This window comes from Macaca nemestrina, chromosome 9, assembly GCF_043159975.1.
Source record: "Macaca nemestrina isolate mMacNem1 chromosome 9, mMacNem.hap1, whole genome shotgun sequence".
In the NCBI taxonomy this organism is placed as follows: Eukaryota; Metazoa; Chordata; class Mammalia; order Primates; family Cercopithecidae; genus Macaca; species Macaca nemestrina.
In genome coordinates, this window is record NC_092133.1 from 138,189,513 (window position 1) to 138,215,975 (window position 26,463).

Genomic DNA, 26,463 nt, shown 5'->3' on the forward strand with positions numbered 1-26,463 from the left:
ACAGCGCCTCCGGGAACCAAGCCAAGGCGGCGGGAACTACAATTCCCGGCTCGGTGGCCTCGGGCCGACGCGCGTTCCAGCGCAGAGTGGCCCCGCCCAGCGGCCCCGCGCAGCCTGGCCCAGGTCCCAGCGCCCAGAGTAGCCGCGCGGCCGCGGGTGAGCCGCATGGAGCCCCGGGCGGCGGACGGCTGCTTCCTGGGCGACGTTGGTACGTGCGGGCGCAGCGGAAGGCAGGGCGAGGCCGCCGCGCCGGCTCCTGGGGCTGGCTGCGTATCCGATGGCCTGCGCCAGGGAGGTGGTGGCGCGCCCCACGCTGGCTCCGTGGGCGGGGGTGTTTGGCTGGGTGGGCTGCGGTGAGACCAGGGTTGCAGTGGTGCCGCGCATCCCAGACGGGCTCTCATGTCTGGTGCCTTGTCCCAGGCCAACGCACTGCGGGGCTGCAGTCCGTGGGGCTCGCCAGGTGTGGGGTTTCGCAACCGCAAACCCACCGAACGCCCCGCGCCGTGGGGAAGGTGCGGGGCGCGTGCAGAACCGTTGCCCAGTGGCGGGGGAGAGCCTGGGAAACGCTCACGGTGCTCCCTCTCGGGGCAGCCGGTGAGAGCTGAACCCCCCTCCGCTGGCGCGGGTGAGGCCCGTGGCGCAGTGTCCGAGCATCCTGCAGAGGCGTCCGCATGACCCCGAGTCCGCTCCAGTGAAGGTGGCCTTGGGGCACCGCGGCACACTCTGAAAAGTGCGATCCCAGTTCTACACGCAGCCTTCTTTGCCATCCGAGCAGCCCAAGAATGAAATGGATTTGAGGGAAGTACACTCTTTGGGGAAGCAAATTTTTTTGCTGCCTATGAAGCAATAATATGGTCACTGAAATGAACGACGGAAGCACTATGAAAGCCTAAAAAGAGAAAAAAAATCTAAAGTATATTCATCCTGGTAAAAACAGTAGTGCACGTAAGAGGGAAAAGTCTTAAGGGTAAATTAAATTTAGCTGAAGAGGAAGTTGCCGTCATAGCAAGGCAAAGATATTTTAATTGACTTTGCAAAATAACCAGCTTTGACATGATCAAAGGTACCTAATAAGCATCTGTTTTTATTTGGCATTCCAGTCCAGGCAAACACAAGACTTTGACCCTGACACTGTGATCTGCATTTGATTAGCTTAAGTAAGCAGTAAATAGCTAACGACGAAAGCTTATTTAAACACATATTTTAATATTTCTGTTCACGGCATCACTTCTAAGCATGTCTTCTGCATCGTTTGTGAAGGAATGCATCTGTAGAAGGCAGGCACATTTTAAACTAATAAATCCGCAACTTTTGAGGTTCACTGGTATTTTTGACATCGTCATTTTTTATTTAATATATTTCTCCCCAAATAAGTTCTGCTGATGTTTTTTATTCCCAATGTAATGAATAAGCTGAATGTATTGGATTCAAAGCAGTGCTGCCATTCCAGCAGCACTAGAGGCGAATCGTAGGAGCGTTAGTCAATTTTAACATTCTGACCTCAAATTCTGGATGTGTGGTGTACCCTGACCAAAGCATTTAGGTTTTTGGCTGTTGCACAGTCTCTCATGCCTGTAATCCCAGCACTTAGGGAGGCCGAGGCAGGAGGATCACTTGGGGTCAGGAGTTCGAGATCAGCCTGGCCAACATGGCGAAACCCTGTCTCTACTAAAAATACAAAAATTAGCCGAGCCATGGTGGCGGGCGCCTGCAGTTCTAGCTATTCGGGAGACTGAGCTGGAGAATCACTCCAACCTGGGAGGCAGAGGTTGCAGTGAGCCAGGATCAGGCCATTGCACTCCAGCCTGGGCGACAAGAGTGAAACTCTGTCTCAAAATAAATAAATAAAAATACAAAAATTAGCCAAGCATAGTGGCGGGCGCCTGTAATCTCAGCTACTTGGGAGGCTGAGGCAGGAGAATCACTTGAACCTGGGAGGCAGAGGTTGTAATGAGCCGAGATCATGCCATTGCACTCCAGCCTGGGTGACAGAGTGAGACTCCGTCTCAAAATTAAATTAATTAATTAATTAATTAATTCTGCATTCCCTATGGACGTCCTTCTGTAGAAGATGAACCTCTGACCTACTGGCTGCTCCCTCACTCCCCTGTACGTTCTCCCCAGGGTCCTCCAGTAGAATTGTTTCTGTTTAAATCAGATTTCAGTGTTGACATTATTGTGACTATGTGAATATTGCAGCTGGGCCACTTGCTATGTGGGGACTGTGTTTCTCTCCTAGTGTAATGTCTTGCTTTTCTTGGACATGGCGGCTGTTGTTTTTGTTTACCTGTGGGTTTGGTGTTCTTTGCGCATAATCCCTAATTTATCCCCAGACAGTCTTCTTAGGCCCCTCAGATAAGCGACGGGTCCTGTGTTCTCTGTCTCCTGGTTCAGTTTTTGGAGACGTGTGTCCCCTGCAGCCTTGGGTCTTCCAACTCTGTCTGCTGCCGCTCTGGAAAACCGGGGTGGGGGTGGGGCAGGGGGTGTCTTCCTGTTGTTTATGGGGATTTGCGCATCCCTTTGCGTTCAGCGGCCTCCCAGGGGTAGTTCAGATTCCCTGCCCTTCGCTGGTCCCCACCCTGGGTGCCAAGCCTGCCTTCTCTATCCTTGTTAGCCACTGCCCCAGCCTGCTCACCAGCTCCCCGGATGGTTCGGAAATCCCTCCGCAGCCTGTTTGTTTTCCACTTGCTTATATGGATTTATGCCTTCCCACCGAGGTCCTCTCAGTTGAGTGAGATCTTTGCGGGGGGACAGAGAAGATCCTCCGTGTTTAATGAGAAACACAGCTCTATCGTTCTTGATTTCAGTGTCAGGACGGGGAGAGGGAGAATCCACTAGGGTAGCAGTCCAGGGCATTTCTAAAGGGTGGAGAGTTACTTGGAGTGGGAGTCTATTTTATCCTAAAACAAGAATTCAAAGAGGGCATGTTGACACACCAGAAAAGCCTATTTAGGGCCAACGAAAGTATCAGAGGAAATCATAGCAAGTAACAAAGGCTTAGAAAGCATGTTTATGGGCAAAACAGTACCTCTATCGTCCTTCTCGACATGGCAGTCCTGGGAGACATTGCCTGCTATCCTAAGGAAACCGAGGCTTAGGTGATTTAGGATGAAAAGCGTCCCTCGGATCCCTTAACTGAGACGGGGAAGATGCGGAATCAGAGCTTAGGGATCCTGAGTCAGGGCCTGAGCTCCCATGGTGCCTTGAGGGTGGGATTGGGATTGGGGGACCCTCCCCATGCTCCCTGGGCCATAGCCTTTTGGGGTGGACCAGGGGCAAGGGAGGAGTCGGGGTAGCAGATAATTGAATGAGTGATGAGGAAGTCAGGGGAGGAGACATTGAAGGATAATGCAGCGAATCCAGCGTGGTTTTAGCGCCATGCCCTGGAAGGAAATGCCTGTTATTCACCAAGCTCTCCTGACACATTTGGTCCTTTCTCCCGGTTCCTTTACTCCTTAGTCCACCTATTTTCACCTCTTTTCTCCTCGTCTTCTGCTTTCATTTATTCTTTCCCTTTCTTTTCTCCACTCTTACTGAGTTTTGACCATTTTGTCCCTCTAACTAGGCAAATACTGGCATTTTTGCTTCATTGAACACATCTTGAAATCAGTCTGCTGTTTGATCTCAAGTTTACCGACAAACTATATTTTGGGAATTCATAATGAAAACATTTAAAAAGACATGGTGGAAAAATATCACCTTAGCAAGAAAACACTGAGCCTAGACTTGTAAGTGGGAGTTGCTACATAGAAAAATAAAGATGAATATTTTTTTCCCTTGGGTTTCAAGGACACTAAAACTGAAATTTAGGCTGTGCTATTAAAATTTGGTGATAGTGATAAGTGCCATGTGTTAGGCACCCTCTTTGTGCCGGGGTTGTCACGTACACTGTCTTTAGTTGTTACCATGAGATGCTTCATTTCTCTTTTCCTCTGTGGTCTCTTTGTCTTTGTGCATTTAGCCCCCACTTTTATTCCCTTACTATCATTTCCGTGTGGTTTGGACAGCAGGCAGAGATGAATGCATGCTACATTTGGCTTTCTCTGGGAGTGTTGATCCTCCAGGATCTCATCTCTCCCCTCCTCTCCCCTCCTCTCCTCTCCTCTCCTCTCCTCTCCTCTCCTCTCCTCTCCTCTCCTCTCCTCTCCCCTCCCCTCCCCTCCCCTCCCCTCTCCCCTTCCCTCTCCCCTCCCCTCCCCTCCCCTCCCCTCCCCTCCCCTCCCCTCCCCTCCCCTCTCCTCTCCTCTCCTCTCCTCTCCTCTCCTCTCCTCTCCTCTCCTCTCCTCTCCTCTCCTCTCCTCTCCTCTCCTCTCTCCTCTCCTCTCTTCTCTCCTCTTCTCTCCTCGACAGAGTCTCACTCTGTTGTCCAGGCTGGAGTGCAGTGGCACGATCTTGGCTCACTGCAGTCTCCACTTCCCGGTTCAAGCGATTCTCCTGTCTCAGCCTCCTGAGTAGCTGGGATTATTACTGGGATTACAGGCGTGTGCCACCACACCTAGCTAATTTTTGTATTTTTGGTAGAGATGGGGTTTCACCATGTTGGCCAGGCTGATCTCAAACTCCTGACCTCAGGTGATCCGCCTGCCTCGGCCTCCCAAAGTGCTGGGATTACAGGCGTGAGCCACCGCACCCGACCCATCATCCAGCGTTTCTTTTTTTTTTTTTTTTTTTTTTTTGAGACGGAGTCTCGCTGTGTCGCCCAGGCTGGAGTGCAGTGGCCGGATCTCAGCTCACTGCAAGCTCCGCCTCCCGGGTTCACACCATTCTCCTGCCTCAGCCTCCCGAGTAGCTGGGACTACAGGCACCCGCCACTGCGCCCGGCTAATTTTTTGTATTTTTAGTAGAGACGGGGTTTCACTGTGGTCTCGATCTCCTGACCTTGTGATCCGCCCGCCTCGGCCTCCCAAAGTGCTGGGATTACAGGCTTGAGCCACCGCGCCCGGCCCATCCAGCGTTTCTAAGGCCTTTTCAGTTCTAACGGCCAGCACGTGTTCATGAATCCTCAGCTTTCTGGGATGCTGGGGGGCTGTGTCACTCAGGACTCTTGTCTTTTCCCTGAGAGCTGAGGCTCAGCCCTTTGAGAGCAGCATCAGAAAACCCTCCCTGGGGGCTTCCGGTGCCTGCCATGCTTCTTTCAGGTGGCCTCCCCAAGTGTGTGCTCGCCCACCCCAGCATGGCTTTATGGGTGGGTCAGGGTGGAGGGCCCGCCCTCACCATTTCAAGGATCCTTACTGGAGTTTTGCAGGGAGGGCTTCTTCCAGAGGCTGCAGGGTTTTTTTTTTTTTTGATGCAGAAATGACATTTCTGCAGCCAGGACCCCAGACTCCCCTTGGTGATTTACTCTGAACCAAATTTCTGGCTCCAGCAACATTTAAGAGTACACTGTGGGCTGGGCGCGGGGCTCGTGCCTGTAACCTCAGCACTTAGAGAGGCCGAGGCGGGAGGATCCCTTGAACCCAGGAGTTTGAGACCAGCCTGGGCAACATGGTGAAACCCTGTCTCTACAGAAAATGCAAAAATTATCAAGTGTGATGGTGGGGCATGGGCCTGTAGTCCCAGCTACTTGGGAGGCTGAGGTGGGAGGATCACTTGAACCTAGGTTGAAGCTGCAGTGAGCCCTGATCACACCACTGCACTTCAGCCTGGGTGACAGAGTGAGACCCTGTGTCAAAAATAAATAAATAAATAAAGAAGAAGAAGAAAACAAAATAGGAAAAAAGGTGCATCATGGGTATTTGACCTGGATTCAAAGCCAGCATTTGTCTGGAATAGCTTTGTCTGGATCAGCTTTGTCTGGAAGATGTCCCTGGTGGCATTTGAGAATTGCTCTTTGTTGGAGTGGGCCCTGACCCTGGAGAGGCCCCAGGCTTGGTGGGGCGGGGTGGGGGGCAAGTGGCTCTGCTGCATTTATAGTTGCAGTCCCTGCGAGGGTCAAGTGAGGCCCGCCAGTGTGGGTGCAGGCAGGGCAGTGTGGAGGATGGGCTCTGGAGGTGCCCAGCTCTGCAGTGCGCAGGGGTCAGCAGGCCAGCCGCCTCCTAGACACGGGCTCTCTAGGGAGTGGCTGGGCCTGGGCACAGAGCTGCCACTTGGGCCCAACGAGCAGGGCTCTGGCTTTGGGGTGACTGAGGGGGATACTGGCAAACCAACTGCCTGGGGGAAAAATAAAGAAACAGAAACAAAAATAAAAGTCTGCTTTGCTGCTTTCCCTGGTCTAAATGCTCATACCCCGGCTAGTTTCAAGCTGCTGGTGGTCTCCGGCCAGCAGAACCTGGCTGTGCAGCAACCAGCAGTGGCGACATGGCCTGGGACACTGCTGGGTGGCTTACAAGGCAGGGAGGGATGGAGGAGCTCTCGTGTCAGAGGGCCCAGGAACTGAGCAGAAAAACTGGGCAGAGACTCAGACTTAGATAAGCATCGAGTTACTGGAGCTGGAATGCAAGGTGGTGGGGGCTTGCTATGGAACAAAGATGAGATGGAAGAACCCGCACTTGCCCTCCCCACAGGACTGGTAGGGTAATAATGACAGCAGTGATCCCAGAGCCATTACAGTGTCTGTTACTCAGAGCCTTTACAGGTGGCCAGGCACAGTTTCCTTCAGTCTTCACAGCACCCATTTGAGGAGAGAGGAGGCCAAGGCTTGGAGAGGGTAAGCTGTGAGACTCACTTTGAACTCACGAGCCAGGCGGTTCCTGCAGCTTGCCCCTGTAGAGTCCGCTCCCTGAGGGTAGGCTGACCCTGAGCCACTTGGCCTGTTCAGCCAGGGCTTCCTAATCTCAAAGGACAGGTCAGTCCTGGGGCAGGGCGCAGCCTCAGATGGGAGGGTGTCAGGGCCCCAGCAAAGGGGCAAGAGAGGGGAGGAGGAGCTGCGGTCCGGAAAGGTCCACATCTGGCACACCAGCCTAGTCAGTAAGTTCGTATCGTGGGTGGAAAAGTGGAGAGAATGTTCTGAAGCCTGTGTCATTCCTTCTCAAGGTGACGTCTGCTGTAGTCTGCAGTAGATACATAGATGACGTCTGTGAAATTCTAGTTTTCAGGGCAAAGGCTTTTGCCTGGCTATTCATGACCTCAGGCCTGCAAGTGGCAAGTAAACAGGAGGGGCCATGCATGTATCACTGTGACCCTGACCTGAAGCAGAGGAGGAGGTGGGTAGAATCCAGCCATCAGGACTGGATCACGAGTCACCAGGGCTGCAGCCTTGGCTTTTGTTGTAACACAAGTTCTTCATTTAATGGATGCATGAGCCCCCGCCTGGCCAGAGTGTAGGAGCATCTTGTTAGGTCTCAGGCCACTGTCCTAGGCTGGAAAGTGGAGCAGGGGACAGAACCCAGTGGCAGGGGTCCGAGTTCAGTCTGGCAGGGGAAGATGTCTGGGGAGTGCTTATTCATTCAGATACCTGCACATGCAGCCAGGGCCGGGAGACCTGCTAGCTGTGGTACTATCCCCAAGGTGATGGGGGATGACCAGGGAAGGAAGGCCCAGGGAAGGAAGAATGCTGGTCAGCTGGTGGCGCGGCGATAGTGTGGAGATGGCGTGGGTGGGTGGGCTGCATGCTCGGGAGGCTTCCTAAGGGGCAGGGGCTCACTCAGTCGAGGAATTTCAGCCGGAAGCAAGGTGGGGAATGGGGCTGAGAAGGGCTTTCCAGGCAGGGGAAGGAACAGCATACACAAAGCATGGGGCTTGCAGCCACTGGATACTGTTGAGTCGGTAGAGTTTGGTGTCACTGGGCACGGCTGTGTGCATGACAGGGAGCCTGGGGACAGGGCCTGTGACTGCATGGTGTGGGCCTTATACCTTGCTTGGATTCTACCCTTGTGAACAGGCCCTGTCAGACTGGTTTGTCATTCATCTGCATTAGGGAGGGGGCAACGGGAGACCTATTACGTGGCAGCAGTGGGTAGGGCTTAGGGGCAGAACGTGAGTCCGGAGGGAACTTGCCAGCACAGCATGGAGTTTCAGGTTTCCAAGGCGGTGCTCTGCCAAGGGAGAGGGTGCAGGGATTGGGGAGGGGGGCGTTTTGCCACCACAGGGAGCCTGGCACAGGGGCTGGAAGCAGCCTGCAGTCCAGCCTGGCCAGTCCATTCACTAACAGACAGCATTTCCTGGGCTCACTCCTCATCCATTTAAGGTCTGTGACCACAAGCTGTCCTTCCTGATTCTTTTCACCTGGGACGTTGGCCCCGCCATTGCAGGGCTGAGTCATTGCTCTGTGGTGGTGGGAGCTGGGGGCTGACCTTTATGCAGAGTGTGGGTCTCTTCGCCCCTTGGAAGGGCCATTGGTGGTTTGAGGGTGTCAGGAAAGGTGACGAGGTGCAGCCCAGGCACCTGCTGTCCTCTGGCCTTCTATCCCTCCCTTCCCCACTGTAAATCTCCTGTGAGGACAGCCTGTGGGTGACAGTCCCCCCATGCTCTAGGTCCTCCAGCTTCTGATTACTTAAAAAAAATTTTTTTTTCTATTTTTAATTGTAATAAAGAGCACATAACACAGAAGTTACCACCTTAGCCATTTTCAAGTGTCCATTTCAGTAGGGCTAAGTACATTTACATTTTTGTATAACAGATCTCTAGAACTTTTTCATCCTGTAAAACTGAAATTCTGTCCCCGTGAAATACTAACTCCCCGTTTCCCCTCCCGCCAGCCCCTGGCAACTACCTTTCTATTCTCTGTCTCCATGAACTTGACTACTCAAGGGACCTCACATAAGTGGAATCATGCAGTATTTGACTTTTCAGAAATGGATTATTGGCTTTTTTTTTTTTTTTTTTTGAGACAGAGTCACCCAGGCCATAGTGCAATGTCATGATTTCAGCTCACTGCAACCTCCACTTCCCTGGTTCAAGTGATTCTCCTGCCTCAACCTCCCGAGTAGCTGGGATTATTGGCATGGGCCACCATGCCCAGCTAATTTTTGTAATTTTATTAGAGGTGGGGTTTCACCATATTGCCCACCTCGGCCTCCCAAAGTGCTGGGATTACAGGTGCGAGTCACTGCGCCTGGCCAGAAATGGCGTATTTATTTATTTATTTATTTTCAAGACAGTCTCACTCTGTCACCTAGGCTGGAGTGCAGTGGCACGATCTCAGCTCACTGCAACCTCTCGTCTCCTGGGTTCAAGCGATTCTCGTGCCTCAGCCTCTGAGTAGCTGGGACTACTGACACACCATGGATTATAGCCACCGTGCCTGGCTAATTTTTGTATTCTTAGGAGAAATGGGGTTTCATCATGTTGGCTGTGCTGGTCGTGAACTCCTAACCTCAAGTGATCTGCCCACCTCAGCCTCCCAAAGTGCTGGGATTACAGGCGTGAGCCACCGTGCCCGGCCTAGAAATGGCTGGTTTGACTCAGGATAATGTCCTCAAGGTTCATCCATGTTGTAGCATGGGACAGGATTTCCTTCGTTCCCAACGCTGGACACTTGGATTGTTGACGATAATGCTGCTATGATTGTGGATGTACAAATGAATCTCTCTTCAAGACCCTGCTTTCAATTCTTCTGGAGATATGCCCAGCAGTGGAGTTGCTGGATCATATGATATCCTATGTTTCATTTTTTAGGAACTGCCACATAGTCTTCCACAGTGGCTGGACCATTTTACATTCCCATCATCAGTGCACAAGGGCACCACTTTCTCCACATTCTCGCCAACACGTATTTGGTTTTTTTTGATAATCTTAACAGCTGTGAGGTAGTATCTCATTGTGGTTTTGATTTGCATTTCTTTAATGATTAGTGATGTTGAATACCTTTTTTTATGTTCATGGCCATGTGTATCCTCTTTAGAGAAATGTCTGTTCAACTCGTTTGCCTATTTTTAAACCTGGTTATTTCTGTTTTTTTTTTTTTGAGTTGCAGGAGTTCTTTATATATCCTGGACTAATCCCTCATCAGGTATATGACTTGCAAATATTTTCTCCTATTCTGTGGGTTGCCATTTCACTCTGATTGTGCCCTTAGATGCTCGGAAGTTTCTTTTTTCTTTTTTTCTTATCAGTCTGCTGCTAATTTTTGCCTTTAATCGCTGCTGGTAAGACCATAGCAGCTGACGTGATTCACTAGAAATAAGTTGCATTTCCTTTATAGACTAGTGATACAGAGAAATAAAATTAGATTTTCTTTTAAAAATTTTATGTCTCGTTGTAACTGAACCCAGATTTGGCTGCTTACTGTTCAAAAGCCAAACACGAGAGACAAGAGTTGGTGGCAGGTTTATTTAGAGAGCCTGCAAACCAGGAAGATGGTAGACAAGTGTCTAAAGTGCCATCTAAGTCAGTACAGGTTTCAGGTTCTTAATTATGTTGAGAGCAGTGGGAAGAGGAGGCTGTTGGGATGAAGAGGTAACCCAGGACCGCTGACACCTGGGCACCAGCGAGGGTCCGAGGTTGGGAACGTCTTTGTCCTTGATCACGTCACAGTGTTGCTAAAAATCTTTAACAAAACATAGCTAGTTGTTTACATGCTTTCCTTTTAATCCCAGAGTTAATTTCAAAACTACACAATTGCTCTTTTTGCATATTATCTCAATGCTCTAAAATTATCCTAGCCTCTGTGTAAGAATGGATAAAGGCCCCTTAAACAAAAATGTTAGTTCTTTTGCTGTTTCACTGCTATGGACTTTTTTTTTATTTTTCATTAAAAAAAATTTTTTTTTCTTGAGACGGAGTCTTGCTCTGTCACCCAGGCTGGAGTGCAATGGCGTGATCTTGGCTCACTGCAACCTCCACCTCCTGGGTTCAAACAATTCTGCTGCCTCAGCCTCCCGAGTAGTTGGGATTACAGGCACGTGCCACCACACCTGGCTAATTTTTTGTATTTTTAGTAGAGACGGGGTTTCATCATATTGGCCAGGCTAGTCTTGAACTCCTGACCTCGTGATCCACCCACTTCGGCCTCCCAAAGTGCTGGGATTACAGGCATGAACCACCTTGCCCGGCCAGACTTTATAATTGGTTTTAGTAACTCCTTTCATTCATTTACTCATCCACTCACCCGCTGAGCAACCACGTAGATACCAGCATCTTCGTGGACAGTGCCAGGTTCTAGGGTACAGAGGTGAATAAGTGGTGCCCAAGATAGACCTGGCTGCAGCTCTGCGGCCTCTGTGACCTTCCCTGGCCATCCCTGGGCACTGGGGCTCTTGCTTCTGATCCGTCACCAGACATGATCGCAGTTGTCATGTTGTGAATTGTCTGCACAAGTGTTCCCTGGTCCCTGACTGTGAGCTGTCTGTTGCTGCATCTTAGTCATCTTTGTGTGTGGCAGCGGAAGACGCTAAATCCACCTGGACATCTTGTGAATGGAGGCACGTTGGGAACGTGCCTTCCCTGCTCAGGTGGCCTCCTGAGAAGCATTTTCCTTTTTTGCTGTAAGGCCTAGGTCTCTCCCTGCCTTCCTCTTCTTTTTCAAGTGGCGGCCTCTCCTTCTACCCTTGGGATTTTGCTCCCCGCGGATTGATTTTAAAGTGACACGAAACCACTTCTCACTAACCCCAGGAGGTCAGTGGGTTACTGTTCATTACAACTGGTGGGGCTGAGGGCCACCTGGAGACGGTCAGTCAAATGGAAGCTTGACTTTTACATTTTGTGGGGATCGAATCTTCCTTTGTGGTTCAGTTCTCCCTACTCCCACGTCCGCTGACATAGGGTCACCCGGGCTCTTTGGCTGTGGACAAGACAGATAGGTACAATTGGAGGCAAAAATACTATAAACAGCTGGGCGTGGTGGCTCACGCCTGTAATCTCAGCACTTTGGGAGGCCGAGGTGGGTGAATCATGAAGTCAGGAGTTCGAGACCAGCCTGGCAAACATGGTGAAACCTCGTCTCTACTAAAAATATAAAAAATTACCTGGGCATGGTGGCACATGCCTGTAATCTCAGCTACTCAGTAGGCTGAGGCAGGAGAATCACTTGAACCCGGGAGGCAGAGGTTGCAGTGAGCTGAGATTGCGCCACTGCACTCCAGCCCGGGTGACACTGCGAGACTCTGTCTCAAAAAAAAAACCAAAAAAACCCCACAAAAATACTACAAACAGACAACGTTTATTGAGCACTGATTCGGTGCCAGGCCCCACCCTTTAAGTGCATCTACCTATTTCAATTCATTGAATGTTCATAGACCATGTTCATAGACCACCTATGAAGAAAAAATAATTGTTATAGCAACTTACAGGTAAAGAAGCTGACACTCGGGGAAGTTGTGTTTTGGGTAAGCTGATAAAAGACTGAGCTGAGTTTCCACCAAGCAGTTCTGTGCAGTTGTGGCTCCAGGGAACCTTAACCCTGGTCTCAGTGCCAAAGGCAGAGGTGGGGGAGGGGGGCAATGTGGGGATCTCTAAGAGCAGACAGAGTCATCAGCACTAACTGCTGAGGCTGCCCACCTGCAGAGGAAATTCGATGCAGATACCTTCTTTTTTTTTTTTTTAGACAGAGTTTTGCTCTTGTTCCCCAGGCTATAGTGCAGTGGCGTGATCTGGGCTCACTGTAACCTCCACCTCCTGGGTTCAAGCGATTCTCCTGCTTCAGCCTCCCAAGTAGCTGGGATTACAGGCATGCAACACCATGCCTGGCTAATTTTTAAAAATATTTTTAGTAGAGATGGGATTTCACCCTGTTGGCCAGGCCGGTTTCGAACTTCTGACCTCAAGTGATCCGCCGGCCTTAGCCTCCCAAAGTGGTGAGATTACAAGCGTGAGCCACAGCACCCGGCCCAGATACACTTTGTAAAAGTAAGATCTGGGGAAGATCCAGGTGATAGGAAGGTTTTCCAGGGACATGTCAGAATAGTAAGAGGAAACTGTTGATTGAGAAGAGGTGTGTGGTGTGATCTTGTCTGCTCGAAGCTGGGGAGTTGACGGTAAGGATATGTCAGCTTTCATCCAGCACTGTTGTCGTTTATGACATTTTAAAGTGTCTAGAAGACTTCTCTGTGTCTGAGATGGGTGCTGAGAAAACATAGGTGTGTGTGGTTTCTGCATCTGGGGAGTTTACGGTCTGTACTAGTTAGCGAGCTTTTGTCTGCACTTGGTTTAGACAATAAAGAAATACGACGGCCGGGCGCGGTGGCTCAAGCCTGTAATCCCAGCACTTTGGGAGGCCGAGATGGGCGGATCACGAGGTCAGGAGATCGAGACCATCCTGGCTAACACGGTGAAACCCCGTCTCTACTAAAAAATACAAAAAACTAGCCGGGCGCCGTGGCGGGCGCCTGTAGTCCCAGCTACTCGGGAGGCTGAGGCAGGAGAATGGCGGGAACCCGGGAGGCGGAGCTTGCAGTGAGCTGAGATCCGGCCACTGCACTCCAGCCTGGGCGGCAGAGCGAGACTCCGTCTCAAAAAAAAAAAAAAAAAAAAGAAATATGACAAAGCCCACCCATTGGCTTGGCTCCAGGCACTTGATGGTCCTTGACTCGTCCTCCAGGTTCCAGTCCTTTCCCGGCTTTGCCATTCCTGTAGGTCCTGTCTTCAGGCAGGTAGCCAGATGGCTTAGCAGGTTCAAGTTCACATCCGGGCAGTATCCAGAGAAGGAAGGGAGACAGCCATCCCCTCGAGCTCCTTCTTGGAAGTGAACAGAATATGGAAGCTTGGAGGCCTCTTCGCAGACTCTCCCTCACCTCTCCTTAGCTAGAGTTGGGTTGGATGCTATATGGGAAATAGGATCACTATGATTGACTGAGACTAAAAAAAAAAAGAAAGAAAGAAAACCCAGTTAACATCATCCTTAAAGGTGAACAACTAAATGCTCTCCCCTGAGACTAGAAACAAGACAAGGATGTTGGCTCTCACCCCTTCTGTTCCACATTGCACTGCAAGTCCTAGCCAGAGCAATTCAACAAGAAAAAGAAATAAAAGGGCTGGGCGTGATGGCTCATGCCTGTAATCCCAGCACTTTGGGAGGCTGAGGCGGGTGGATCACCCGAGGTCAGGAGTTTGAGACCATCCTGGCCAACATGGTGAAACCTCATCTCTACTAAAAATACAGAAATTAGCTGGGTGTGATGGTATGTGCCTATAATCCCAGCTACTTGGGAGACTGAGGCAGGAGAATCTCTTGAACCCGGGAGGCAGAGGTTTCAGTGAGCTGAGATCACACCATTGCACTCCAGCCTGGGTGACGCAGTGAGACTCCATCTCATAAATAAATAAATAAATAAATAAATGGCATCCACATTAGAAAGGAAGAAGTTAAACCATCTTTGTTTGCAGATGACATGACTTGTATATAGATAAGCCTGAGGACGCCACTAAAGTGGAGTAATTAAAACATGGATTCTGAAGGCAGTCGAGTGCAGGAGACACTGTAAATGCAGTGGTCTGAGCGTGTGTGTGTGTGTGTGAGCTTTGTGGGAAGTGTTTCCCAGGGAAGTTGTTTTATCTGGGCCCACCTGGAGGATGTAAACGTTTCACCAGGAAATTGCCGAGTGGACAATTGGCAGAGGGCAAAGGTGGGCGTGTTAGCAGAGAAGGATGTGGAACTGCAGGGGAGTGGTGAGCACCTGTGCCTGCAGAGCGGGTTTATGCAGGAGCAGTGGTGGGAGGTGGACCGTGGAGGTGAGCGGGGTCCACAGGATGGAGCCCCTTGTAGGCCTTGCCCAGGAGCTTGGACTCCAGCCTTCAGGCGGGGGAGGGAGGGTGCCTCAGGGATCTTTACAGAAGTGCTGGGACAATTGCATGATCACGGATGGTGCCTTGGTGGCATCAGGGGCCCTGGAGTCTTACGTGTGCTCATTTGTCCTGGATGAAGTGGCAGGGTCTTAGCATGAGGTCCCCTTCCTTTCCAGGTTTCTGGGTGGAACGGACCCCTGTGCACGAGGCAGCCCAGCGGGGTGAGAGCCTGCAGCTGCAACAGCTGATCGAGAGTGGCGCCTGTGTGAACCAGGTCACTGTGGACTCCATCACGCCCCTGCACGCGGCCAGTCTGCAGGGCCAGGCGCGGTGCGTGCAGCTGCTGCTGGCAGCTGGGGCCCAGGTGAGTGGCCCATCAGGGCAGACCCCCAGCCTGGCTGCAGCTGCCAGAATGGAGAAGGTTGACTCAGGAGAACTTGGGAAAGAGGGGAGGGTGGGGGCTGCACTGTGTCCACTGCACACAGGTACCAGGAAGCCTATGGCTGAGAAGTGCTTGTGGACCTGGCTGTTAGGAGGTCACGGTGATGGAAGAAAGGGCGACCTGAACAGATTGGTGGTGGGAGTGCCAGCCCTGTGGTGGGCAGGAGCCAGCAGGCTGGCCACAGCCTAGATGCAGGCTCTCTCAGGGGCGGCCAGGCCTGGGCGCAGAGCTGCTGCTTGGGCCCAAAGAGCAGGGTTCTGGCTTTAGGATGACTCGGTGGGATGCTGGCCCGCCAGCTCTCCGAAAAAAGGAACAAAAACAAAACTCTGTATTGCTGCTTTCCCTGGTGTAAATGTTCCCACCCTGGCTAGTGTGAAGCCACCGGGGGTTTCTGGTCAGCAGAATTCCTGGCACATTGGCAGGCAGCTCTCCCGAGCTGGCAAACACTGGCCAGGCACACCCCTGGCCAATGTACTAGGGACACAAGGAACTGGTCTCAGAGTTCAAGGGGTGGGGAAAAAGGGAAGACGGTGTACTGTTTATTCTTCCCAAAAGCTTGGAATGGAACCTGTGTCAGTGTGTACCCAAACGGAATTTGAATTTGGACAAATGCTGAATAAAATTTGCCAGTTTGGGGAGTGGCCTTTTTCCCGGCCTGTGACTTTCTCACTAGGGGAAGGATGGTAAGCTGTCTCAGGCATTCCTTCCATTGAGGTAGAGGTTTTTGTTGTTTTCTGAGACAAGGCCTTACTCTGTCGCCTAGGCTGGAATGCAGTGACGTGCTGGAATGCAGTGATGTGATCATAGCTCACTGCAGCCTCGTCCTCCTTGACTCAAGTGATCCTTCCACCTCAGCCTCCCGGGTAGCTGGGACTATAGGTGCCCGCCACCACACCCAGCTAATTTTTGTATTTTTTGTAGAGACAGGGTTTCTCCATGTTGCCCAGGCTGGTCTCGAACTCCTGAGCTCAAGTGACCCTCCTCGCCTTCCAAAGTGCCAGGGTTACAGGTGTGAGCCACTGTGCCCAGCTGAAGTTAGAGTTTTTAAAACTCATGTTTAAAGCCTGCCTCTCCCAGCTTGCAGCCTAGGGTTCCCCTGTCCTGCTCTGTGCTTAGTAGGTGTTTGGGGTAGGGGTGGTGAGGGGGCGGCTGAGCTTATCCTGCCCCGAGAGAAAAGAATCCTGAACGAGATGACCTTTGTACTCAGGAGGCTATGGGTGCTCCCCAGCCACGTGCTGTCTCTTTTGGTGTTCTCGCCTAGCACATAATACCAAAGCTAACTGGTGCTTCTAAGAAGCATCTTAGCAAAGATGAACCTGCAGCAGGATGGGAAAGCGGGTTGCGTGGCGTTTCTCTGCCCTTTGATACTTGTTTCTTCCTTCCATGAGGTGGATGCTCGCAACATCGATGGCAGCACCCCGCTCTGCGATGCCTGCGCCTCGGGCAGCATCGAGTGTGTGAAGCTCTTGCTGTCCTATGGGGCCAAGGTCAACCCTCCTTTGTACACGGCATCCCCCCTGCACGAGGCCTGCATGAGTGGTGAGTTGGCAGACAACTGGGCTGGTCCAGCTGGGCCCTGGAAGTTTCCTCCTTTCTGGGATTAAAGGACTTTGGGAAAGAAGCAGAGTAGACGAATTGGGAGCCCTTGGCTGGTGAAGGAGAGTTCTGAGTCTGTTTCTGGCTCTTGGTGGCTCAGCTGCCGAGATTCTAAGCTTTCCCTCCTTGAGGTCTTCCTCCAGGGCTGGGGCGGGTGACTCTATGGTAGGATTCTGTGTCCAAGCCAGGGCTCCTCGGGCCCCTCCACATTAGCACCAGGGCCTGGGGCACTCTGCAGAGGCTCACTTGGGCTTTGCTCTAGTGTGCTCTGCAGGTCCCTGATTGACATGGGAGAGGACAGAGAAACGTGTCCCAACAGCCTGGGCCAGGAGGCTATGTGCAGTGCTCTCAAAACACAGTGCTGGTCCTGCAGGCTCAGTGAGCAGGTGGGACTTCAGCTGCCCTCCGAGAATAGGTGGATTGCAGATGCTGGGAAGATAAAAGGGCACCCCGAGCATGGGGGACACTCCTTGTCCTATCTTACTGCATTAGAAGCTCCCAGTGGAGCAGAGAGGACTGGAATTTAGGGTGAGACCAGCTGGTGGGAAGATGTTTAAATGACAAAGGAGTTTGGATTCTACTCTTTTGAGCAGAGGCTGCAAACCGTGGCTTATATCTTGACCAGCCAGCATGGCCTTTGTCTTTGGATGCACGTCTGAGGTGCAGGGTATGGAGTATGTGCCCTTCCACGGTGCTGGCAGAGCCATGGCTGCCTGTGGCTCACCCCTGATTCCTGCTCTCAGGTCTTTCCATGTCTACAGGCCATGGGGACAGCTCCGGGGAGCTCTTGAAGGTTTCTGAGCAGATGTTGAGGGCCAGGAAAACAGAAGTTGGGGAAGGTTCATTTAGTGGCCCTCCATGTGCAGACAGACGGAGGTGGCAGTGGTGGTCGGGGTCTCCTGGAAGCAGAGGAATGAGTTGGGGACCATCGCTGGGATCAAGGTGGCCAGTGCTCAGAGTAGGCTGGTGGAGTGAGATGGGTTCATTTAGAAGGTTTGGGGAGGAATCTGTAGGATTTGGTATGAAGGGAGGCTTAAGAGGTCAGAAATGGGTCAGGTTTGAGTCAGGAGCAGGGACCCCAGGAAAGGCAGAGGGCTCTGGAGTGGGAGACACCAGCTAGTGGCCAGCACACGGCTCTGGGGCTGGGGCTGGGTGTGAGGCTGGTGGGGAAAATCAGGGAGCTGCCAATAGTGAAGAGGTAATTGAGTGACAGGAAAGGATGCAGCCTAGATGGAATGTGCAGGGGCGGGAGGGTGGGGACCTGGAACCGCGCTCCAAATCCACATTACAGACCCAGGAAGAGGAGCTGCTTAAGAGGCAGGATAGGCCAGGTGCTGTGGCTCATGCCCTTGGTAATCCTAGCACTTTGGGAGGCTGAGGTGGGTGGATCACCTGAGGTCAGGAGTTTGAGACCAGCCTGGCCAACATGATGAAATCCCGTCTCTACTAAAAATACAAAAATATTAGCCAGGCGTGGTGGTGCACGCCTGTAATTCCAGCTATCTGGGAGGCTGAGGTGGGAGAATTGCTTGAATCCGGGAGGTGGAGGTTGTAGTGAGCTGAGATTGCGCCACTGCATTCCATCCTGGGCAACAGAATGAGACTGTCTAAAAAAAAAAAAAAAAAAAAAAAAAAAAGAGGCAGGAGAGGCGGCTGCCGTGGGCACAGGAGGATGACCTGCCTAAGAAAGTCTGGGGGGTTTCCTGGGAGACTGGGCTCAGTGCCAACAGCTGCAGGTAGACACAGGACAGGAGGGCAGCGGGAGAGTTTCCCTGGCCCATTCTAGGTGGTGCCCCATGTCTCCTGTTCTCACAGCAAGAGGCTGGCCAGGCCCGTTTCTCCCACTGCCGTGAGCCCTCCCCTCCTCAGGGGGACGCAGAGCCGTGTCCTGGCTTCCTGAGGGCCATGCGGGGCATGAACTCCTCCCTAGGCTGGGATGCAGGCCTGCCTGGCTTCCCTGTCCTGCACCAGGGATGGAGGCTGCTGCAGCTGCCGCATCTGCGTGCTTGTTGTCTCCAGTGTCCGTATTCAAGGACATTGTCCCCCCTTTTCCATTTATCTTAAGGGAGTTCCGAATGTGTGAGGCTTCTTATTGATGTTGGGGCCAATCTGGAAGCGCACGATTGCCATTTTGGGACCCCTCTGCACGTTGCCTGTGCCCGGGAGCATCTGGACTGTGTCAAAGTGCTGCTCAATGCAGGTGAGTGGGTGTTTACCTGCATGGGTGTTTACCTGAGTGGGTGTTTACCTGCATAGGTGTTTACCTGTGCGAGTGTTTACCTGTGCGGGTGTTTACCTGCGTGGGTGTTTACCTGAGTGGGTGTTTACCTGCATAGGTGTTTACCTGTGTGAATGTTTACCTGTGCGGGTGTTTACCTGCGTGGGTGTTTACCTGAGTGGGTGTTTACCTGCATAGGTGTTTACCTGTGCGAGTGTTTACCTGTGCGGGTGTTTACCTGCGTGGGTGTTTACCTGCGTGAGTGTTTACTTGTGCGGGTGTTTACCTGCGTGGGTGTTTACCTGCGTGAGTGTTTACTTGTGCGGGTGTTTACCTGAGTGGGTGTTTACCTGCGTGGGTGTTTACCTGCATGGGTGTTTACCTGTATGGGTGTTACCTGCAGAGTGGGTATTTACGGATTTATATGAGAAGCTTGCCTGAATGGGTATATACTTGCAAGGCTGTTCACCTAAGCAGGTGTTTACTTGCAAGGGTATTTACCTGAACAGGTATTTACTGTGCCTAGCAGAGAGCTGGGTAGAGGAGTCAGAGGGACCAGGGTTGGAGGCTGGCTCTCCTACTTGCCAGCTGAGACCTTGGCCTCAGTTTATGTATCTGTAACACTGGAAGAATCTATGCTGCAGGTTGCTGGGAGAACTGGGGATATTTCCCCGGTGCCTGGTGTGTCCTAGTAGGTACTCAACAAATGCCAATGATTATTTCTAGAGATCACAGGCCACTGTCCCCACAGCTGCCTGGTGAGGTTGCTGCCTGAATCCAAGAGAGAAGGGGATGTAATGGGAAGTAGAGTCAGCAACATTTAGGAGAATATGGAGCATTTGGAATCCAGGCTGTTGTCAGGTGTTCGAAAAGACTCAGGATCGAGATTCCCAAGGAGGGAAAAAAATCAAAACCAAAAAGGCCCAACCAATTGAGGATTAGGCTCAGGACCTGTCTATACCAAAAGTTTTAGCCAAAGTGCCTGTTGGCACAGGGTTTTTATCATTAACCCAACTTAATGTTGTTGAGGGAAAATTTAAGTTTCATCATCTCATCCAAATTCTGGGTGTGGTGTAGGATAAAAACAAAACTCTTCAGGGTGGCTGGGCACTGTGTCTCACAGCTGTAGTCTCAGCACTTTGGGAGGCTGAGGTGGGAAGATTGCTTGAGCCCAGGAGTTTGAGCCAGCCTGGGAGACATAGCAAGACCCCATCTCTTAACAACAAGAACAAACCTGTTCAGGAACAGGAAGATCATGAATCCCCCCCGATGACAGCTATTTGAGCTTAGTTATATGTAGTTTTCTGTTGGAGAACCTTATTCACTTTCATGTGCCACTTTTAAGTCTTCTTAGTGGAAAAGATTCATTTTGTATAGGAACAGTTGTTGGGGTACTTTTAATTTTTTATACACTGTATTAAAAATATCTCCATTGGAAGCAGGTGTAAGTATTTCCAGCCGAGCTGTCCTCTGGCAGCCGGATCTGTTTCTATGAACACAGGGCAGTGCATTCGTATCAAGCCGTTATGAGCTCAGTACACATGAGTTCCATTTTTACTTCAGTTCCGTTTGGTGTGGTTGTAGGGAAAGGGATCAACTTAGTGTTTAAAGCAAACATCCTTTCTGTATCAGTTAGGACTTCATGTCACTTGGATGCCTTTGCGAGTAACAGGAAGCCACTTCTACCTGGTAAACAATGGTGGGCATTTCTAGTTCAGGTGACTTCAGGGCTGAGACGCAGAGCAGGTTTAGGGGCGGCTGGACTGGAGGTTCCGTGGTGTCACCCAGTTTCTTTGAATGTTGCGATCCTGCTTTCCTCAGTGTTGGCTTTATCCTAAGCCTCCGGCTTCCCTGAGCAAGATCACGGGGCTGCAGTGGCTTCAGGCCTACACACCAGATGTTTCCCATTTTAAGCCTTCTGGAGACTCTTTCAGAGGAGTGGAAAATCCCTTTTCACACACACCTCCCCAGTCCCTTTGCCCAAACTTTGCCAAATTCTGATGGGCTGAAGCCGGGTCATTAGAACCAATTACTGTGGTCAGGGGAGAGGGATTGGACCAGGCGGGGCCCACGCTGGAGCTGAAGTCAGGTCTGCTCCCACCTCCACCACATTACCAGGTGGCAGCACAGTCGGGGGTGGGGGCTGGAAAGGAAGGGGCAGCTGTGATGCCCACTGTCGCCCTAAAGCGGGGTTCCCACAGCTCTCCCTGGGAGTTTGCATGCCCCCTGGGGAGTGGGGAAGCCCCCCCGCTGTGACTGTAGGTGTTGGCTCGATGCTGTGGGTGGTGTCCAGCCATCAGCTCCATGTGGGATTCCTGATTCACATCCTACTCTCTGGTGGTCTCCTCTAGTACCCCTTGTGGGAGCAGATGGATCATCATCTTCTTAGAAACCATTTTGTCATTGTCAAACATACAGAGAAGAGAGACACAACAGCACCCCCTACGTCCTCACAAACGGATTTTTTAAAAGTAATGATTCTGAACTTTTGGGGTCGGGTCACAGATCCTTTGGGAAACTGAAGGAAAGCCAGGGACTGTGTCTCCAGAAAAACAGAAGAGTGGAAAGTCCCTTTTCCCGCACCCCTCCCCAGTCCCTTTGCCCAAACTTTGCCAAATTCTGATTGGCTCAAACCTGGGTCATTTGAACCAGTTACTGTGGAGAGGGGAGAGGGATTGAACCAGTCGGAGCCCACATGATTGCAGGTGCTTTCGTGTGCGGTTTGAGAGCTGAACTGTGAGGCAGCCACGTTGCACCCCAGGGGGGACGTAGAGACCGTTGTGCTTGTTCTTTGTAGGCGGTGAGGCGAGTCCAGGAACCAGATTGTATTTGCAAAGGAGGAGGGCTGGGGAGGGTGAAAGTCCGGTTATGATGGTGAAGTAATTTTTAATCTGATGGCTGGCAGTGAATAGTGAACTCTGCCAGGAGTGTTCAGAAGCCGCTCCCTAAGGACGGTCCTGCCTCCACCTTTGTTCTTAGCACTGGTCCTGGCACAATTAAAAAAATTTTTTTTAATTGTTTAATTTTTAAAAAAATTTTCAATTATAAATTTTTAAAATTTAATTGCCATTATTATTTCTTTTTATTTCTCTTGTTGCAGCAAGCACCTATTGAGCTATTTGTGTTTATGTTCCAGGATTGTGCCAGTCCTGGTGTGCTAAGGTCTTAGAAGGTCCCTTCACATCGCTGGCCATGGGTTCTCTGAATCCACTTTAATCCTATTTGGCGTTGAAAGCAGGATTTTGGTAATGAGCCTATGCTGACCCCTTTTCTCTGAAGCATGAAGTTCAGAGCTTTTAGTTCCCTGGTTGTTTCCTGGCTCCCTGTTTTTGTCTTTGGCTCTCTCTGTCTCTGTCTCTGCCTCTGTCTCAGTCTTTCTCTTGTCTCTCAGTTCAAGGAATGTTACCATCCTTGCTTCACACACAGTTACTTTCTTTCCCTTTCCCACCCTCTCTCTTCCTTCTTTCCTCTGTATCTGTTTCCTTCTTTCTTTTTTTTTTTTTTTTGAGACGGAGTCTCGTTCTGTCACCCAGGCCGGAGTGCAGTGGTGTGATCTCCGCTCACTGCAGCCTCCGACTGCCGGGTTCAAGCGATTCTCATGCCTCAGCCTCCTAAGTAGCTGGGATTATAGATGTGCACCACCACACCCAGCTAATTTTTGGATTTTTAGTAGAGATGAGGTTTCACCATATTGGCTGGGCTGGTCTTGAACTCCTGACCTCAGGTGATCTGCCTGCCTCAGGCTGCCGAAGTGTGGAGATTACAGGCATGAGCCACCGTGCCTGGTCCTGTTTTCTTCTTTCTAACGAGTACCTGTATGTGTTCTCTCTCTCACTATGGGCCTCACTCTGTCATCCAGGCTGGAGTGCAGTGGTACAATCACGGCTTGCTGCAGCCTCAACCTCCTGGGCTCCAGCGATCCTCCTACCTCAGCCTCCAGAGTAGGTGGGACCACAGGTGTGTGCCATCACGCCGGGATAATTTTTAAAGTTTTTTTGTAGAACTAGGGTCTCACTATGTTGCCCAGGCTGGTCTCAATTTCCTGGGCCCAAGAGATCCGCCCGCCTCAGCTTCCCAAAGTGCTAAGATTACAGGCGTGAGCCCTGCACCTGACCGAGGCACATATTTTTAATGGACATAGTTGTTCAGATTTCATCTCTCTCTTCTTTGCTCACTCAGTGCTATACTTTCAGGATCCATCCAAGTTGCCGCCTGCACCCCTGGCCTGGTGTTTCCTTTCAATCCCTTATTCACAATTTCATTTCCTTCCTTATTCACCTTCCTTCCCTTCCATGCAATCAAATGATGCCAAACACGCATTTTGAAAAGATGTACATTGGGAAGGCCGCCTCTCTGCAAGAGCCCCTGGCCAAGGCCTCATGTGTGGAGCACAACAGGGAGCATGATTTTTAGAGCTCTTTCCAGCCATGGTTTTCTCCCTGATCGTGAGAGTAGCTGTGCCTCTCTTGGGCCTCTTTCTCTGTTTGTTTTTTTTTTGCTTTTGTTAAAATAGAGACCATCTCTTTCTCTCCCAATTGGCAAGAATATTGCCAGAATTAATGACATGAGAGAAAGCTACTTGAACTGTAGATTCTGTGGATGGTACAATTTGTTCTTCATTACAAGTGTACGTTTAGTGTTAAAATGTACTTTGTATTATGATTGCAACATTACACTGGAGGAAAACCCCTTGTGTGAAACGGAGGTTGAATTGTGGGGAAAATATTTCTTTAATCTATTGCTTTTAAATATTATTATTATTATTATTGCAGTACATTTCTGCCAAATTCAGGACGTAGGTAATTTAGCATTTTCCTGGCTGAGAGATCCTTTTCCTGTCCTAACTTCTGAGTTTTGGCTGCGGGAAGCGGGAAGAACTTTCTTTACTTATGTCATCACTTTGGAGGGCTGGATCACTCCACAAATGCTGTTATGAGCATAGTTCTTATCTGCTTTTAGGGGATTCAAATATTTTAAAGCAGAAAGCAGGATTTTTCAGATAGTTTTTGAGCAGAGGAACTAGAAAATGGAATAGCATTCCACCTCTCAACTCCTCTTTTGACCCTCTGAAATTGTCGGTAAGTGATGGCGTGCTAGTGGTCTGATTGTTTTAAAATCCCACTTTTGATAATATTTTACAGTTGTGGTTTGAATCTGTCATTTGGCGGATTATTTTACTAAGGCTGGGCGATTTGCTTGACTTCTGTAAAATACTTCTCTTTCATTTGTTTTCTCTTATAACCTCCTTTGTTACTTGAGAAACAGACTTCGAAGAAAATGGCATTTTCTTTCAAAAGAATTCTGAAACCCTGTGGGATTCCATCGTATCGGATTAGTGATGGCTGTGCCCTAAGAATGATGTGTTACAAAAATCAGATTTTTATCAAAATCTTTTTTTAGTGCATTGAAAAATGCCATATTTGACCAGGTGTGGTGGCTCATGCCTGTAGCCAGGAGTTCCAGAGCAACCTGGCCAACAGGGCGAAACCCCGTCTCTACAAAAAATAGAAAAATTAGCTGGGCATGGTGGTGTATCTGTAATCCCAGCAACTCGGGAGGTTGAGGCAGGAGAATCGCTTGAACCCTGGAGGTTGCAGTGAACCGAGATTGTGTCACTGCACTCCAGCCTGGGCGACAGAGTGAGACTCTGTCTCAAAAAAACAAAAAACAAAAAACAAAACCAGCCGTATTTAGCTACTAATTCTTTGCATCTTTCTGAATGTCTACTCTTTAAAAAAAAAAAAATTTTTTTTTTTTTTTTTTTTTACTTTTAATCAGCTTGATGAATGCCTGCTCTTATCGTGAGAAAGTTGAGGAGTGCAGAGCTAAATCTCTTCTCTGAATTGCCTACTGTTTTGGGTACATTATCTGTTTTCCTTTTGTAAAAGAATATGCATTGTTAAGGAGCATTCATTCTTTCATTCAACCAGTATTTCTGGAGCCTCTGTCCTGCGCCCACAAGAGGAAGAAGTAGTGTGTGTCTGTGCTCGAGGCCAGGTGGGAGTGCTTGAGTAGCTCTGGTTTGAGCTTCCAGAAATCTCAGGACCCCTGAAGGCAGATTGACAGGGCATTAGAACGCTTGTTTAACTCAGGACGTTTTTCATTTTGTTTTTCTTCTTTTCGGTTCTATTTCCAGTTATTTCTTTATGATTGCTGCCTACCTTGATCTCTCTTCTCATGAGGGGGGACAAGGAGTAATTCCTGCTTTTGGATGTGAAAAACAGTTTTGAAAGCTACGGTAGCGTCTGTCCTGGTTTTGTCTTCTGGGTGGGGATTGCTTCTGCCGCTGTGCTGTGTGAAGAAACGGATGTGATTGTCCCCCTGACTTCAGCTTCTCTTCTTGATGAAATCTCTTCTGCACTCTTGACCTCCAGGGGCCAACGTGAACGCGGCAAAGCTTCATGAGACGGCCCTTCACCACGCGGCCAAGGTCAAGAATGTTGACCTCATCGAGATGCTTATCGAGTTTGGCGGCAACATCTACGCCCGGGACAACCGTGGGAAGAAGCCGTCTGACTACACGTGGAGCAGCAGCGCTCCCGCCAAGTGCCTGGAGTACTACGAAAGTGAGGCGCCCCACCGAGCCCGCCCTATCCCCTCCAGCCTTCAGCCTGGACCCCTGATATGCCGGCTCCCTGCGGGCTTCCATTGAGAGCTAGGCTGTTCGTCGTGGCTCCTGTCCTCTGCACTAGGACAGACCCTTAGGCACTTTGCGGGGGCTGTTTGTGCTGCTGCCCCAGCTCTCCCTGGGTTCCCTGTGGCCTGTGGCCTGGAGCAGCAGAAGCTGTGGCTGACACCTGCTCAGGCACCAGACCTGTGCCTCCTGTGCCGGACATTTGACAGATGAGCCTCCTAGCTGCAGATATAGTTGTTTGATGACAAATTTGGGTGCTGAAATATAATGCCGTGGCTCGAGAAACCAAAACCATGGTTTTGAAAAGGTGCGGTGGCTCACACCTATAATCCTAGCACTTTGGGAGGCTGAGGCAGGCAGATCACCTGAGTTCAGCAGTTTCAGACCAGCCTGGCCAACTTGGTGAAACCCTGTCTCTACTAAAAATATAAAAATTAGGCGGGCATGGTAGTGGGTGCCTGTAGTCCCAGCTACTTGGGAGGTTGAGGCAGGTGAATTGCTTGAATGCAGGAGGTGGAGGTTGCAGTGAGCCAAGATTGTGCCATTGCACTCCAGCCTGGGCGACAGAGCGAGACTCTGTCTCAGAACAAAAAACAAAAAACCTTAAAACCAAACAAACCCCCAAACCCCACAAAAGGCAATCCCAGTGGACATCACGCCCCGAATTTCATTTCCTGGGCTCCGTTCCTCAGGTTCCTGGCTGTCCTTCCAGAGGAGGCCTGCAGGACACATCCCGGTTCCAGGGGAAAGGGAGGCATTTTCGATTCTGTCTGAGTTTGTATTCGGTTGCAGGTGTTGTGCTCCTTCCTGAAATTAACCTCATGTCCTTCCTTGTTCCCTTTTTCAGAGACACCTCTGACTCTGTCGCAACTCTGCAGGGTGAGCTTGAGGAAGGCCACTGGCGTCCGAGGGCTGGAGAAGATCGCCAAGTTAAACATCCCACCCCGGCTCATTGATTACCTCTCCTACAACTGA

At 50.6% G+C, this 26,463-nt stretch overlaps 1 protein-coding gene across 3 annotated transcripts; it reads left to right on the forward strand.

Annotated features, from left to right (window-relative positions):
• Nucleotides 1–26,463, forward strand: LOC105494375 (ankyrin repeat and SOCS box containing 13). Of its 3 annotated transcripts, XM_071070522.1 has the most exons (7): nucleotides 529–1,063; nucleotides 9,854–9,889; nucleotides 14,775–14,962; nucleotides 16,429–16,579; nucleotides 18,702–18,836; nucleotides 25,229–25,420; nucleotides 26,336–26,463. In XM_071070522.1, exons 1-7 carry the CDS (start codon nucleotides 1,054–1,056, stop codon nucleotides 26,461–26,463), a joined length of 840 nt encoding a protein of 279 aa, XP_070926623.1. In that variant the 5' UTR covers nucleotides 529–1,053. The 3 variants fall into 3 exon arrangements, with proteins under 3 accessions (XP_011761050.2, XP_070926623.1, XP_011761051.1); XM_011762748.3 differs by lacking the exons at nucleotides 529–1,063; nucleotides 9,854–9,889 and adding an exon at nucleotides 1–208; XM_011762749.3 differs by lacking the exon at nucleotides 9,854–9,889 and having other exon boundaries at nucleotides 530–1,063.

What these genes read in the sequence shown, in the direction of transcription:
- LOC105494375 (XM_071070522.1), top strand. An exon ending in CTGGACTAATCCCTCATCAG is followed by an intron (nt 9,890 to 14,774) that starts GTATATGACTTG and finishes CTTCCTTTCCAG; the next exon opens with GTTTCTGGGTGGAACGGACC. An exon ending in GTGCCTGGAGTACTACGAAA is followed by an intron (nt 25,421 to 26,335) that starts GTGAGGCGCCCC and finishes TCCCTTTTTCAG; the next exon opens with AGACACCTCTGACTCTGTCG.